Source organism: Arvicanthis niloticus, chromosome 16, assembly GCF_011762505.2.
Source record: "Arvicanthis niloticus isolate mArvNil1 chromosome 16, mArvNil1.pat.X, whole genome shotgun sequence".
Lineage (NCBI taxonomy): Eukaryota > Metazoa > Chordata > Mammalia > Rodentia > Muridae > Arvicanthis > Arvicanthis niloticus.
Genome location: NC_047673.1, coordinates 19,401,771 through 19,418,024, shown reverse-complemented (window position 1 = coordinate 19,418,024; position 16,254 = coordinate 19,401,771). Strand labels below are relative to the sequence as shown.

Here is a 16,254-nt window from a genome sequence, read left to right as displayed (position 1 = left end):
CTGTACATGTTTCCCAACACCCACTAATTAGAATCAACTAGCAAATTTTGCCAACAGATTTTTCTTTCTATCCATGTGAAGTTAAAATGTCTTCACTTTCCTTTGTACTTGTGTGTGTGTGTGTGTGTGTGTGTGTGTGTGTGTGTGTGTGTGTGTTGAAAGAGAGACAGACAGACAGACAGGGACAGACAGAGAGAGAGAGAGACTCTGTTATGTGCACACACATATGCTAAGGCATTTGGAGGGGGGAGTGGTGCTGAGAGATAACTAAATGGAATTCAATTCTCTCCTACCAGGTGGGTTATGGGTATTAAACTCAGATCCTCGGGCTTGGGAGGTACTGCCTTTACATGCTTAGACATCTCTCCACTCTTAAGAGTTCCTTGCCTTAACATTATCCTTTGGAATACTCTCCCAGTATCATTGCAATATGTAAATATTTATCCTTTTCTATATTTGAAATTATTAATGTCATCTTCCACTTTAGCTGATAGTAAAAATAAGCCACATATACACACTGGGGCTTAATCTTTTCTGTATTTGATTTGGTCAGAAAATATTTGTTGTGGGAAATGGTTCACGCTGGTATTTTCCAAATGTAAAGCTAAGCTCAGATCCAAACACTTTTTCTAACATTGATACTGCACTTTTCCTAGCATAATTACATGTCAAATGTGATGAGTTAAAAATCAACCTGAAGGAGAGGAATAATAACTCTTTGTCCTTTTCATTCACAGTCTCATTCAGGAAGTCATAGCTAAGCCTTGGTTTTTATCACAATGTGTTCCTGCAAAGTCTAATCTGAGGTAGCCACAGAGTAGTCTACACCCCCGCCCCGTCACCACTACCTGCCCTGCAAGGAACAAAGCTACCATTAGGACCATGTGGTTGAACACTGGAGAAGCTCCACAGCAAACCAACAAAAGATAGAGTAAAGGACTGAGGAGAACATCAAAGATCATGAATCCTCACCTCATTCTACTGATCCACAAGACTTTTGTCTTCTAGGAGACAGTAAGTTTAAGGCCCACTGGTTAGCCACAAAGCTGGGACCAGCAATCCCTGTGACCTAGCTCTTATTCCACTGTGTTTATTGGTTTCTTTAAAAATCCATCTTGTGATCCAAATGGGTCAAGAGCTGGGCACACTATTAGTGAGGTGGGGGAGCTGTGTAGTCTGTGCAAGAAAGTCTAAAGAGTCTGAAGCAGAGATTCTCATTCAGCTGGCTGTGGCCAGGCTCAGTGGGAACTCCAGACCAGGGTTTGCACCATTCCCTCCACACAGGCACTTAAACACCATTTGAAGAGTCCACGAAAGACCAGCTAGAAAAGTGTAAGCAAGGGCTGAATCTACCATAGGCAGTGAGGGGTTGATGCAGGCTGTGTGCCAGGGTTGGAATCATGATCCTGGCAGTCTGAGTGCAGGGTCTCCCACTGTGCTATCCACAAAGACTCCCATACTCCCTTACACAGACGATATAGCCAGAGAGGAACCAGCTGCAGAGGTAGGACCAAAGGCTGGGACCACACCACATTTGTATACATGTAGCACAAAATGGACTTGAGGGGCAAGGGTATTAAGAAATAAATAAATCAATTAGGTCCTGATGTTGGGGGATAGAGTGAGGGAGCAGGTCTAGGAGAAGTTACAGGGGAGGAATTTGGGGGTAAATAGGATCAAAATATGTTGTATGGAATTGTCAAAAAAATATTCAGTGACTATTCAAAGAATATGCAATACTTTTAATTTCCTAAGAGAAAAAAATCACACATGTATTAATAATGAATGCAGTTCTAGTAGCTAATAGCTATTTTTCTGGTGTAAGTTACTTTGATGTAACCTCACAACAAGCTGGAAATCACCAGAGTTCCTTACCTACATTAGAAATGTTTGCAATGCAGTGAATGGACTTCCAATAACACCTGCCTTAGAGAACGGTCGTAGCCATTCAAGGTCATCGTGGATGACCCTGTTTGTGGTCCATTCATTGACAAGTGGCATCTCTGACCTGTGTGTCAAGAGTTGTGTCTGTGTAATTCCTGAAATTGTTGCCAAAACGTGTTCACCCACACTGCTAAAGAAGTAACACATCACCCCAGTGTGTGCACAAGTCACCAAGGGGTTGGCAGACACTAGGAGTTAAGTGCATAGGCAAAATCAGAAGTTCGGGGATGGGCAGATGGGGGAGTTCAAGGTCTCACACACAACAACATAACATGGAGACTTCTCCGAATTGCCCAAATACATCTCCAATGGCAGCCACCATCACACTAGCTCAAACCCACATTTTCTCAGGGTCCTCCAATCACAGAAGGCTCAGAGGACAAGACAAGGGCACCATGACTGTTGCACACATCTGCGTTCTGTGAACATGTCAGCAGCCGTCAGTCCTAAGGTGGGATTCTCTCTATGTATGTCTTCTAAATGGATCCAGAGAGTGGTTCCTAATGAAAACGATGTATCCACATCTTCAAGGCTGGAATAAAAATCAGAATGGAGCCCAGAACGGAAGCTATCAGAAAGAGCCACAGGAAGATGCGGTCAAGAACCTGAGCCACAAATTTCCAGTCTTGTACTACCTGCAAAAGAGCAGAGGGCATCTTTCATTTAAGAGGCTCAACAGCTTTACTGAACTCATTAAGGGTTGTAAATAGAGTAATATTGGATTTAGGACACTTTGAAGTTCTCAAAATGTATCTACACATCCCTTGATGGTGTGGGCTTGGATTCTATCCAGTGATTTTTTTTTCATTTTTATTTATTTATTTATTTATTTTTGGTGGTCTAGCCGTTGCCTGCCTCTGGACAAATGAATGTCTTTAAAGCATTTGTAATTAAGTGTCATGGGATTTTCCTCCTTCTCCACAAGTGAGTGTGGCTCCTATTGATCCAGAAGATGGCACTGAGAAAGAGAAGAAATGACAGAGACATTTCGGGAGAATGGGTAACCAGCCTGGAGGAGCAGGTCCAGGAAATAACAAGCCATGGGCTGGTGAAGCTGACAGCAGTTTCACAGAGAGTTTCAAAGTATAATCATAAGAAAGAAAATACACTCAATGGAAACCACTTAGATCTTGAAAGAAGAGTGGGGAGAGGGATGCTGATGGAGAGAGGAGGGTTCCTTCTGTATTCTAGTAACACATAGTACCTTCTTCCCAGGAATCTCACAGCTGTACTGAGCAGCACATCCGGCCTGAGCCTCATGATAGTTTGTCAGGGGAAACCAAAACACCGTATAGGGAATTGCTAATCAGTCAGGTACTGTGATCAGTATTTCCAACTGCAGTGTAAACAAAGACTTAGTAGAGATGGAACAGAACAAGAGGCCTGCCCACTCACAGGAGGGAGGTGGCATGCTGTTCTAAAGTTTTCAAGTCTAGAAACAAAACTGTAGCATAAATCACACAAGCAAGATACAGCAAAATGTTAAACGAATATTTTCATGTAATAATTCATAATCCCTTAGGTGATGGGATTATTAATGGTCATGATCCTCTTGTCTTTGAGTTTTCCAAATTCTATGTCTTGGTCATATTAGAAACCCCACTTGATTATTTTTACTAATATTCACAAAAGATGTAAAGAAATAAAACAGTAATTCCTTCCCTAATAGCTGAGGTATAACTGTGCAAGCTGGTATTTTTCTAGTCTCTTTTTAATCAAACTCTGTAACAGTATGAAAAATATGATGAACAGTTAAGAGAGAAAGATAAACCAGGCTGTACCTCTGAAGACACAGTAAAATGTGAGGCATGCTTCCAGAAACATTTTCATTAGCCTGTGTGAGAGCCTTGACCTAATTTTCAAGAATTTTGCAAGTAAAATGACTTAGCCCTGCCTGCAGTCCATATGAAGACAAAGGCCGCTTTTGTCATGTCTTCCTCATCATGTTCTTCAAGGTAGGCTCGAGAAAAACAAAGTTCTGGCAAAGTAACATGTCCCTCGGAATAGGGATATGTCTGTGCTAAGAACGGTGGTGCCTCTAAACCTTAGGCATTTCTGGTTTTGAGACAGGCTCTTGACCCATGAACCATGTTGATCTCAAACTGCTGGCATCCCCAGCTTCCTGTGAAGGTGGGATCGACTCACCCAGCTTCCTTCTGGTTTTCTGTAATGTGTACACTAAGTAACCAGATTCTTCTCCCTCAGTGAGGTAACTGTTACAATTTTGATTCTTTCTATTCACTAAACACATTCCTAAACACTGGGTTTAAAAATATCATAACATAAAGGAGTGAAAATTACCATAGCCCAGGGTAATCCACTTAAAGGAGTAACTGAGTTCTGGAAAACGGAATTGAGGGATTACGGACGGTGCTGAATCTGTAACTGATTGTTTTTTAGTCCTTATACTTCTGTGAAATTTTTTTCTTAAAAATGTAATGCTAAAATTCCTCCGATTTGCTGGGCATGTTCTATGCGGTTTGTGTGCAGAGAGTAGCTGGCAGTGCCGTTGTTAACAGGGACCACGTTCTGCTGTAACACACACCACCGTGGCTTTCCTGTGCACACCTCAGTTACAGCCCTATCACCTCACAGCACACTCACCTGACTGATGAAGTGTTCCTTCTTCACATGCCTCGAAATGTATCTGATGGACTCAGAGGCCTTCTCCAGGAAAGCGGCCAGAACTCTTTCTCCATCACTAGTAGGAGTCTGTTTCTTCTTCCCTGGGACTTTCCCCCTCATGGCTGCCTTACTCTCCTTCCCGTCAGGGAAAGAGAAGCGGTCCATGGGGTCCTTCATGCAAAGCCATCTCGGGAGTCTTTGCAGAAACAGCCTCCTCACCCAGGGGGCCATGGGATGGTACGTTGAGGAAGATCTGTGGTGGACATTAATTACAAAAACCGTGACGATAATTGACAGCGTGACAAAAATCATAATGAAGAGCAGGTACTCGCCGATGAGAGGGATGACTTTTGAAGAAGACGGGATTATTTCTTCAATCACTAAAAGAAACACTGTCAAAGATACCAAAACCGAGGTGGATAATGAGAGTTTTTCCCCTTCGTCGGAGGGTAGGTAGAACACCAGGATGGTGAGAAAGGACAGCCCCAAGCAGGGGATTATCAAAAAAAGGGTGTAAAAAAGCGGCAGGCGTCTCAGAACAAATGAGTAGGTAACAAACGGATAGGAGTAAAAGCCTTCCCTTCTGTTGCCCTTCATCCCCTTTGCATTCAGTATCTCCCACTCTCCGTTATCAAAAAAGTCTTTCCGGTCAACGTTTTCATTGATCAGAATGAGGTCAACCATGGTACCATCGTAAGTCCAGGACCCAAACTTCATTGAGCAGTTCTGCCTGTCGAACGGGAAAAATGTGACATCCATGGTGCAGGAACTTTTGTAGCTGGCGGGAGGAGTCCAGCTGACGGTTCCACTGGATTTCACAATGGCCTTGGTCATGAGGGAGCCCTCAAAACGTCCATCAGCACTGCCAGGAAAGTAGTTACCCATTAGTGGATGGCTGGACAATCTACTTTGCCTTCCTTTCCTACCATAATGTCAAGTCATGCTTTACAAAGAAACCACTTGGATATATATATAGTTAATTATTCTGCCCAAGTCAGACTTTCTGTATCTGGTGTTAATCTGACCAATGCGGTCTTCTTCTAAGATACTTACTTTTCAAAGAGAACTATGTCAGGAAGCCAGAGCGATTCCGATGGAACCTTTATCGAATTAATTCCACCATATTCTTCTGGATTCCATTGTAATTTTTGGTCTGTCCATTCCTGCATGAAATGGATATGCAGCAACTTTATTCTGAAAATTCAGTACCAATTTCTTCAATTTATCAGCTCATCATTTTGTTACAAAAGGGATTTTCACCCAAGTTAGAACATGGCATCCTATCTAGAATTCAGTGCAGCTTCAGGTTCAGGCTGGCCTCTGAACCTCCACATGCCCATGTATGAGCCAGTGAAGAATCAAATCTCAAAGGGCATTGATTCGTGCTTTGTGTCTTTTCTCTTTTCCCTTAAGAAACTTAACACAAATCTTGGGTCTCTGTGGAAAAACACTGAAACAGATGGCTATAAGCTATTGTAAACAGGCAGCTTTTGTAGAAATTTACCAGCCTGAGTAGTCATAATCCTTGTAAATAGGCAGCCTTGGTGGATAGTACCAACTTAGATAAGGACAAGTGAATCATAAGCAGAGTCACAATGACCTGTCCCCTGAACTTTCACCCAGCCAATACCCTGTTCTGAAAGATATCTGTACTCCCCCTGAATACCTACGCTCCTGTGTCATCCTCTTCCCCACATCCTGCCTCTTTGTGTTTATAACCCCTGTGTGAAAAAGTAAAAATTACAATTTGATTTTAAATAAATAAATAAATAAATAAATAAATAAGAAACAAACAAGGAAAGTCACAGCTGTGTGGGAATGTGCTTGTCTCTAGTTGCAGTACTTGGGAGAGTAAACCAAGAGGATCGATCATGAGCTCAAAGTCAACCTGATTTACTCAGTGAGACCCTTTCTAAAAACTAATAACCATCTCATTCAGTTTATTCCAGGAGGATTGTCTATTGATCTTTCAGTCCCTTGACAACGGGAATGTATGATCTTGGCCTGTTGCTGTGAAATGTTCAGCTCTGCTGACAATTCCTGATGGCACTGTCACCTTTATACAGTGCAAATGGACAGAGACTTAACTTTTATACTCTATCTAAATTGATTTTGTAAACTCCTAATTAGCATTTTAAATCATGTCCCTAATATTCTGGGCCTCCATATGTTTAATTTTTTTTCTTCAAGCACTAGAAGGGTTTACCCAGTGTGAGGCTCCCTGGAGAACAGTGATGCCATCTAGGTCATTAAAAAACAGGAATTGGCAGATGGGATGACTTAATTGGATGGTAAAATACTGAAATATGTATGGTGTCTTAAAAAGTGCAAATTGCTTTCTAAATGTTTATGTTTATACCCATATCTTTGTGAGGCTCTCAACTTTGGTCAAAGAAGCTTTGTTTCCAGTAGACAGTGGTCAATCTGTGAACCCATAACTATTCAACATGTTCAGAATAAGTGGCTAGTACTGATCCGTGATAGATAGAATATCTATATCAACCTCTCCCAAACTCTGCCACCCCACCCATGGCTCAGGGAACATCAAAGAAGAGAGGACAGGAAAAGTATAAGAGCCAGAGGTCAGGGATGAAACAATGTCTCCTGGTCATGACAGGGTGATGCTCTCCTGAACTCACTGTAGCTGTGGTTGTCTGCACAAAATGTACACAAGATGAAGCCAGTCGGTGTTCCTGTATAGAAGGGGAAGGGACAGCCAAGCTCCCACTCGATCTGAGTAGCTATTGACAATGATGGCTGCTAAGGGACAGAGGATCTTTTTTCTTTAGAGGCACAGTACCTGGTAGGTCAGCCATGCTCCAGTGGATAGCCCCACACCCATGCCTATGATATAGGTATAGGTACCACTAATCAGACTTGGGGTTATAGAAAACAAGATGGATATATATATATATATATATATATATATATATATATATGTGTGTGTGTGTGTGTGTGTGTGTGTGTGTACACACATATATGTGTATATATATACACACATACATACATACATACATACATACATACATACATACATACACATACAAAATGAGTGGGGGGAGAATCCTGGAAAAAGTATAGAAGTGGGAAATGAATAATATAAATAAAATACACTGTCCACAAGTATGAATTTCTCAGAGAATAAATCTGTAATATTTTGCTTTGGATTTAATGTAGTCAGAGAGAGATGAAGGCTTGGTTTGTTGTAGAAAACTGTTACATCAAACTGTCTTCTGTATTATTTCCTGTTATTTTTGGCAAAGCAGCTTACATGGATTTGTTTGGGGCACAAGGGACACACATCTAGTTATAGCTGGCATTTTCATCTGTGTGTTGCTTAAATAAATACTGATTTATTATCTCTAAACAAAGTTCTAGGATGGGTGGTGGAGGAGCTACTGAGGCACCTCTCCTGGGTTGCAGGGGTCAGGGGGTGGGGGTTGGAGGAGTCATTGCAGTTGATGGCTGCTGGAAGAAGAAAAAGAACTTTTCTTTGCTGTACAGCCATGGTGCATTGATTATGCCCCCGTGGATGGCCTGATACTAGTGCACATATGGGCAACAGTAATTGGATTCAGTGATGATATACATATAGAAATAGATATATAGAGATATAGATGATATAGATATTGATATAGATAGATATAAATGATATAGATATGGATGTGGAAATAGATACAGATACAGCTATAAAGAGGACATGAAGTGTGCTGGGGAGGCCAGAGTTCAAGTGGGAAGTGAACAGTGGATATTACCAAGACATACGGCTCCTATATGAAGTCTTCAAAGAATAAATTAAAATATTATTTTTTAAAAAGAAAATAAACTCAAAGTTCCTGATAAATAGTGGGACTCAGCAAATGTGACATCTCTCTACTTTAAACAAGAAGACATGGCCCTTGAGAATTTAGAATCTAAAATAGAATACTGTTTAACTCTGAGAAAGCCTGCTTAGAAGACTGTCTACTTAGAAGCCAGACTAATTAGAACATATATGAGATTTCTCTCAACATTCTCAGGCTTCTCTGTCTCCGTAATCCCATTTGTAAGAGCACACACAACTCCCTCCTCGTGACTGCCTTGCGTTCCTTCTGAGAGACTCTCAGAATCGTCAGAGGGTCCAAGTCTCACACACAGTAACATGTTTTGTTTGTTTTGCTCTACTTTCTCCTCATTTGCCATCGAGAAGTCTGTTCACGATAAAATTCCACACCTGCCTGGCTCTGCATGCAGATGGTCACATGGTCAGTGCAGCACGGCCTACACTGACGTTTCTGTTCCTTACGTGCCACTATGTCTTCTGAAGTTTTAAAATAGTTACTCAAGTTCTCTTTATGAGGTAGGCTTCACTCAAATGTAGGCATCTAAGAGTTAAAGCTAGAACTAGGGATGGGGGTGGGGGAATCTCTGTTTTCTAAAGCCCAAAGTTGCTTCTGTGCGATTAAGGCTTGATGATGCTCTTAATGTTTAGCCATGTGGGCAAGTGACCTTAATCTGTTACATCCCGTCAAAAAATAATTTATATTTAACTCTTTTGCAATATATTTGGGACTGCTCACAAATGTGCTCTCATAAGTTACCAGCAGAAAGAGCAAGAATGGAAGATTGCTTTATCCATGCGTCTTCATGAGGAGTCACTTTCTTACAAACTTATCTGCTGATCATGCTCAGTCTCATATGCAGAAAAGGGATTTGGCAGCAAAAGAATTTAAGCTGTGTTTTAAATCATAAAGCTATGAAGTATTTAATCTAAAAAATAAAACAATTTTTGTCTAGGTTTAAATAATATTGAAAGGGATTTGAATGTAAATTTACCTAAAAGATTTTCTGCGGCCAAATTTTAATATCCTGATATTATTAGAAACCAGTTCGTGCCTAAAGCAACACACTTCCTTTTTTTTTAAAGATTTATATGTTTACTTATGTGTGTGTCTAAATAGTGTATGCCACATATATGCAGATGCCCACAGAGGCCAGAAGAGACCTAGCTGACTTGTGAGAGTAGCAAGCACATTTAATCACTGAGCCATCTCTCCAGCCCAGTGAGTAAGGCTTTCTTAAAAAATACTTCTTTGTTGGCCCAGCCAGTGGTGGTGCACGCCTTTAATCCCAGCACTCAGGAGGCAGAAGCAGGCAGAGCTCTGTGAGTTTGAGGCCAACCTGGTCTACAGAGCTAGTTCCAGGACAGCCAGGGATACACAAAGAAACACTGTCTTGGAAAACAAAACCAAAACAAACAACAAAAATACTGCTCCACTCTGCTTTTAGTTACATTAACTAAACTTGTGCTGAATTTGCAATACCTTTGACTACTTCAGACACTTCAGACACTAAAGTCTTTCAAAGCAACAATATTTTAGACTACTTTATTGACTCAAAAGTAAAGAGGGATGTGGGTGTCTCTACGATGAAAAATAGCTATGCATACAACTTGAGTTGAGGAATGGGAAAGACTGTATCATGTGAAATTTAAAAAAAAAAAAAAAAAAAAAAAAAAAAAAAAAAAACCTTTATGCAGAGGCTTACCAAATTAAAGACTTGTACGTTTAAAGCACCCCAAGTGACTGGTTGAGCCCTCCTTTTATATACCATGAGTTGCATGGCTAGCAAAATTTGATAATTCGACTATTTCTCAGCTGTATGATTCAGGTAGAACCCAGCCATTTCAACAGTCTGTTGATTTAAGTGTGTTCTACCTTTATTTGCCCCAACTCAGTAAGCATTTTTATCATATACAAAATGCACTTGTTCTTCAGAAAAAGGTTTTATTGGCACTTATCACCTCTCTCTTCTCTCTCTCTCTCTCTCTCTCTCTCTCTCTCACACACACACACAGAGAGAGAGAGAGAGAGAGAGAGAGAGAGAGAGAGAGAGAGAGAATCACTCACAGAGTCATGGGGACAGAATTTTGTCCCAACGACGAGGAGCAAACCAGACCAAACCAAACCACAAGATGGGTGGCAAACAATATCTTCGGAGAAAATTATTTAGAGACAAAGGGGAAATTTTATCAGACTCAAGATGAAATCACAGCAGGTATGGTGGTCCAAGCCTGTCATCCCCAACACTCAGGGAGCAGAAGGGTCATGAGTTTGAACCCACTGAGCTACCTTATCTTAAAGCCCAGCAAAGCCTGATGGTGTTGCTTGTGTCCTGGATGAAGTAGTATGTAAAGCCTTGACAGATCTCGAATACCAACAGATTCTTGGCTTGCTAATGTGAGTTTTTCTAAGAACCTCCTAAATTCTCTTGAACAAAAGGAGTAAAAGGTGAAACCATTTCAGAAACACTGCTCAAAGGGAACTGAGGCAAGCCCCAGAGGAGTATTACTAAGTCAGAATAATTGCTCTTACTTTCTTACTTACCAAGATCAATAGTGGAGATAGGGTTATAAAAGGAAGCAGCTGCCAGACTAACTTTGCTTGGGGATTTCAGTGTGTCATAGAATATGCCACATTAAGTGGTACTGAGCACAGTGGGGGTCCCCAACACTATGAACTCCCCGCCTGAGACTAACTCACACAAGCTGCAGATGGTGCTGGGAAAGAGGTGGTGTGGGCATTCTGAGAAGATGCTCACAGCTGAAGTGGGATGGATGGGGAGTCAGGGCATGGCTGGTGGGGCAGGTTAGGGAGAGGGTGGTGGAGCGGGGTGCGGGAAGGTACTGGGAAGCAATAAGGATGGATGAATGGATGGAAATGTATTTGGACCTTGAACATGACGGTGCAGAATGTGAGGGGTCATGACTTTGTCCTTCCTCATGTGGTTTTCAGCAAGTCTGTTGATAAGATATTTATGGTCCCCCAGGATTTGATTACTCTCTGAAAGTTCAAAGAAGAAAGACAAACGAGTCTGTGGAATAAAATCAATAGAGTAAAAATAGGTCCAGCTAGAGGGAGTCCTGTTTGTGTGACAGTGTGCTTTGTAAAAGTCAGTGGTTGGGAGGGGACCTCGTTGCCTAGTATGGGAAGCAAAGGAGGAAAGGGAGAGAACTGAGTGCTTTAGTCTTCATTTTTATTAAGGTATGCTGGAATGTTTGGGAAGGGTTTCTGTCGGTTTGCTTAGGTGTGAGAGCTTTGTCAAGTCATGGGAATTATTGGGAAAACTGTTTGTGTGATTCACAAAACCCACTCCTACTGCTATTCACAAAACCCACAAAACCCACTGCTACCTAGTTTGTGGGACTTGTGTTTAACCTTGACACCCATGTTAGACATCTGCTCTTCTTGCAAGCATTCCCTGACTTTCCCCTACCCCCCCCCAATCTCGGTGGCACCTTCATGTAATCATTGGCCTGATACAAACCTATTAATGTTCAGCACCTTACACTTACAGCCTTCTGTTGTCTCCTTGAAGACAAGGGCTGGGTTTTATTTTCCCTAGTCTCCTAAGATCTTACATAATATCTATCACTTAGCAGACTCTCATAGTGTTGAATCTTTAACAGATATTGCCTGCCCAGTGTCATCCCTGCCCCATGCTGTCCCACCCCTGAGAAACAGTGCCATGGGAAGATGCATACCCACACAGTCACAGGGCTACTCTCCTGTGCTCAGAGCTGAAGTTAAAACAGACCCTTCCCTTACATTCCTAAATCTTCCCCTAAGGGGATCCAGCATACTTTCTAGAGTACTTCCAGATGGCAGTGTGTGCAAATAGAAAGCAAATGTCAGTGCCTGGGCTGGCTGGCAGACACAGCCTTAGACTGGTCCTCACCTGTTTCAGCCACACGTTTGTTGTCATCAGCTGATTCTTTTCATCCTAAGAAAGGGACAGTAAGAAAGGCGAAAGAACGTTAAACAGAGTCTCCTGGATGTGACAGGGAAGCTGCACAAAAAGCAGTTGCAACAGTGTGCATAGAACCTGTGCAAGCCCAAGGCAGACCAAACCCCAGTGTCCAGGTAGGCACGGGCAGGAAATTCCATTGCTAGCTATGGAGCTATCGGCCATTGTTAGCTTGTGGGAGATGAAGAGACGGTTTCCTCCAAGAGGGTGAATCTCGTTAAACCACCCATACATAGCACACACATCAAAGAATATTTAAGCACCATAAATTGGTGTTGGGGGTGGAGGGGGTGTTTCAAGAGTTTGGTGTTGGATGAACAGGGTTGAGAGGTGAATCTAAGGACAGATGGGGGCCGTATCAAAGCAACTTGTTTGAAGCCCTCAAAGAATTCATAAAGAATTTTAATAGCTGGCCATTAAAATGGATGAAAGTGAAGGGTTTCAATTTTTTTTTTTTTTTTGCATTTTTTTTTTATTAGGAAGAATCCTGAGTCTTACTTTTGGAGGCGTTCAAAACCCAAAAGATTTCAAAGATTCCAAGCTTAACAAGTCAATGGTATGTGATTTTAAAGCATTCTGCATATTTTGCTCAACTGAAACCACCTATTAAATCAATCTGTAATTCATTATGGGGATACTTTCAGCCACTGAACAACTCAGAAGACTTTGGGAGGGGCGGGGGTACAAAGAAGGAAATTATAGCTGGCTTTAAGACAAACTACATATAATTTCTCAGAAGGAAGCCTGGTTTATTTAGCCAGCCTAGGGAGTAAAGGGGCAGAGGCTTGAGCCACATGGGAGAAGTACTCCACGGCTTTGGGGACCAGAATAGAATGAGTTCCTGCATTCGGGCAATTTAAGCCTACAGGTTTCTCCAAACATAAACACAGCAGAAATACAAGCCTAAGGGGAAAGTGAGCAGAGATGGCAAAGGTGTGGGTGAGGTCAAGAAAAGTGAGGAGTCCCCTGGCGAGCACATGGCCCTAACAGGGTACTGCCATCACCTCAGCTTCCTCTAAGTCTGTGGTTCTCAACCTGTGGGTCACGACCCCTCCGGGGGCAAACCACTATTTCACAGAGATCGCCTAAGGCCATCAGAAAACACAGATATTTGCATTACTATTCCTAACAGTAACAAATTTACAGTTACAAAGTAGCAATGAAAATAATTTTATTGTTAGGGGTCACTACCACATGAGATACTATACACCACATAGAGGGTCGCAGCATTAGGAAGTTGAGAAACACTGATCTAGGTGCAGGAACTGTGACAGCCAAGTGCATAGGCAGCAAGGATCTGGGATCTCACCTGTCACCCTGGACTTCACTCTCCCTTCTCCCCTGCTTCCTAGCAGGAGCCAGTCTGTTCTAACTCCCCTCTTCACCCTCTGCCCAAGAGTCCTACAATGCCGGCATGGGATGACCTCCCGTTCCTTCCTCTGGACATTTCGTTGGCTCCTTGGGGCAGATTTCCATTCATCACAGCCTATTTATAAAATGTCAGTGTCAGTGACAGGGAGAGACAAATGTCTGGAGTCACACCCGTTGAGGTTTATGTGTGGTTTTGAACAAAGGACCTAGGATCACTCACCACATCCACAAGCTGAGATATCTTTAATCCAAAATATACTTTTATGATGTCACTGGAATTCAACACAGGGCGAACCCATTTCTGATAACCTTGGAACAAATGTCTGAGGAGTGCGTCTTCGTGTTCAGCTATTGAGCTGAGGCCCGCAGTGGCCGTAAGAGTCACCCAGGAACCTAAATTAAGAGAGCAACAGAAAAGGTGGTTCAGCATCCTGCACCTGAAGCCTTCATCAGTTTCCCATGGGCCGACTCAGCAGAGACTCTGAAGCAAGGTGCTCTGAACCCCACTCTCTACCTGCACCCTACTTCCCTGTACCATACTGGCAAAACCAGATTCTATGATTTCCCAGAAACTTCTCATCACTATGCGAGACATAGGTCTCTGAAGTGTCACCTGTAGCTTCCCACCTTACCCTCCACTTCAGATCTTAACACAAATGCCACCTTCTTATAGAAATGTGCACTGCCCACATGATGGCTCCTTCACGGCACCATGAATTTGTCCTTTAGCTTCTCAGTTACATATATGAATGACACATTACTATAATATATATTATGTAATGATGTATATTATTACATTATATTAATTATATTAATGTAATATTATGTATATTATGTAATAATGTATATTAAAATATTACATTATTGTCTGTGTGTATTGTATGTATAAGCTATCATTGTGTGTATATTGTATTTGCACATTGTCCTTGTATATATGTTGTACAAACACACATATGTAGGCGCAACCATCTTAATGTGTATATATTATTGTATACATGTATGTATCACCTTCATATGTGGTGTGTTGTACATGTATAGTTTTATCATGTGTGTATTTTATGAATATTTACATGTTATCATTATTTCCCCTCAGACTTCAAGTTGGCACACACAGACAGCATGTATTACATATAACAATACTCCACACAGACAGCATGCATTACATGTAATGATACTCCACACAGACAGCATGCATTACATGTAATGATACTCCACACAGACAGCATGCATTACATGTAATGATACTCCACACAGACAGCATGCATTACATGTAACAATACTCCACACAGACAGCATGCATTACATGTAACAGTACTCCACACAGACAGCATGCATTACATGTAATGATACTCCACACAGACAGCATGCATTACGTGTAACAATACTCCACACAGACAGCATGCATTACATGTAACAATACTCCACACAGACAGCATGCATTACATGTAACAATACTCCACACAGACAGCATGCATTACATGTAATGATACTCCACACAGACAGCATGCATTACATGTAACAATACTCCACACAGACAGCATGCATTACATGCAATGATACTCCACACAGACAGCATGCATTACATGTAATGATACTCCACACAGACAGCATGCATTACATGTAACAATCCTCCACACAGACAGCATGCATTACATGTAACAGTACGCCACACAGACAGCATGTATTACGTGTAACAGTACTCCACACAGACAGCATGCATTACATGTAATGATACTCCACACAGACAGCACGCATTACATGTAACAATCCTCCACACAGACAGCATGCATTACATGCAATGATACTCCACACAGACAGCATGCATTACATGTAACAATCCTCCACACAGACAGCATGCATTACATGCAATGATACTCCACACAGACAGCATGCATTACATGTAATGATACTCCACACAGACAGCATGCATTACATGTAATGATACTCCACACAGACAGCATGTATTACATGTAACAGTACTCCACACAGACAGCATGCATTACATGCAATGATATTCCACACAGACAGCATGCATTACATGCAATGATACTCCACACAGACAGCATGCATTACATGCAATGATACTCCACACAGACAGCATGCATTACATGTAATGATACTCCACACAGACAACATGCATTACATGTAATGATACTCCACACAGTCAGCATGTATTACATATAACGATACTCCACACAGACAGCATGCATTACATGCAATGATACTCCACACAGACAGCATGCATTACATGTAACAATACTCCACACAGACAGCATGCATTACATGTAATGATACTCCACATTCAGAACAGGGCCTGATCCATACCAGGCACTCATTTTTCATACATGGAGTAAATGAAGCATAGCAAGGGTTATATCTTTACTGAGCACCCACTATACTCCTGTCCATTTTCTTGTCTTTTTCCCAATGACGGCTTCTGTTAGAAATCCTTCCCTGGTCAGCTCTTAGGAAGAGCTCTTATGAGCTCCTCAATATGTAAGCCCCCGAAATGATCCTGACTTAAAACTA

At 41.7% G+C, this 16,254-nt stretch overlaps 1 protein-coding gene across 2 annotated transcripts in view; it reads right to left on the bottom strand.

Annotated features, from left to right (window-relative positions):
• Positions 1-1,723: 1,723 nt before the first annotated feature.
• Chrnb3 (cholinergic receptor nicotinic beta 3 subunit) overlaps positions 1,724-16,254 on the bottom strand; it is a 48,244-nt gene continuing 33,713 nt past the window's right edge. The window contains exons 6-10 of one of the 2 annotated variants that reach the window (XM_076913974.1): positions 13,946-14,118; positions 12,286-12,330; positions 5,623-5,732; positions 4,549-5,431; positions 1,724-2,579 (exon numbers count right to left, since the gene is read on the bottom strand). In XM_076913974.1, coding sequence (XP_076770089.1) covers positions 2,445-2,579; positions 4,549-5,431; positions 5,623-5,732; positions 12,286-12,330; positions 13,946-14,118 — 1,346 coding nt within the window. In that variant the 3' untranslated portion in view covers positions 1,724-2,444. The remainder of the gene's footprint in view (positions 2,580-4,548; positions 5,432-5,622; positions 5,733-12,285; positions 12,331-13,945; positions 14,119-16,254) is intronic. The other variant, XM_034520107.3, reaches the window with a different exon arrangement.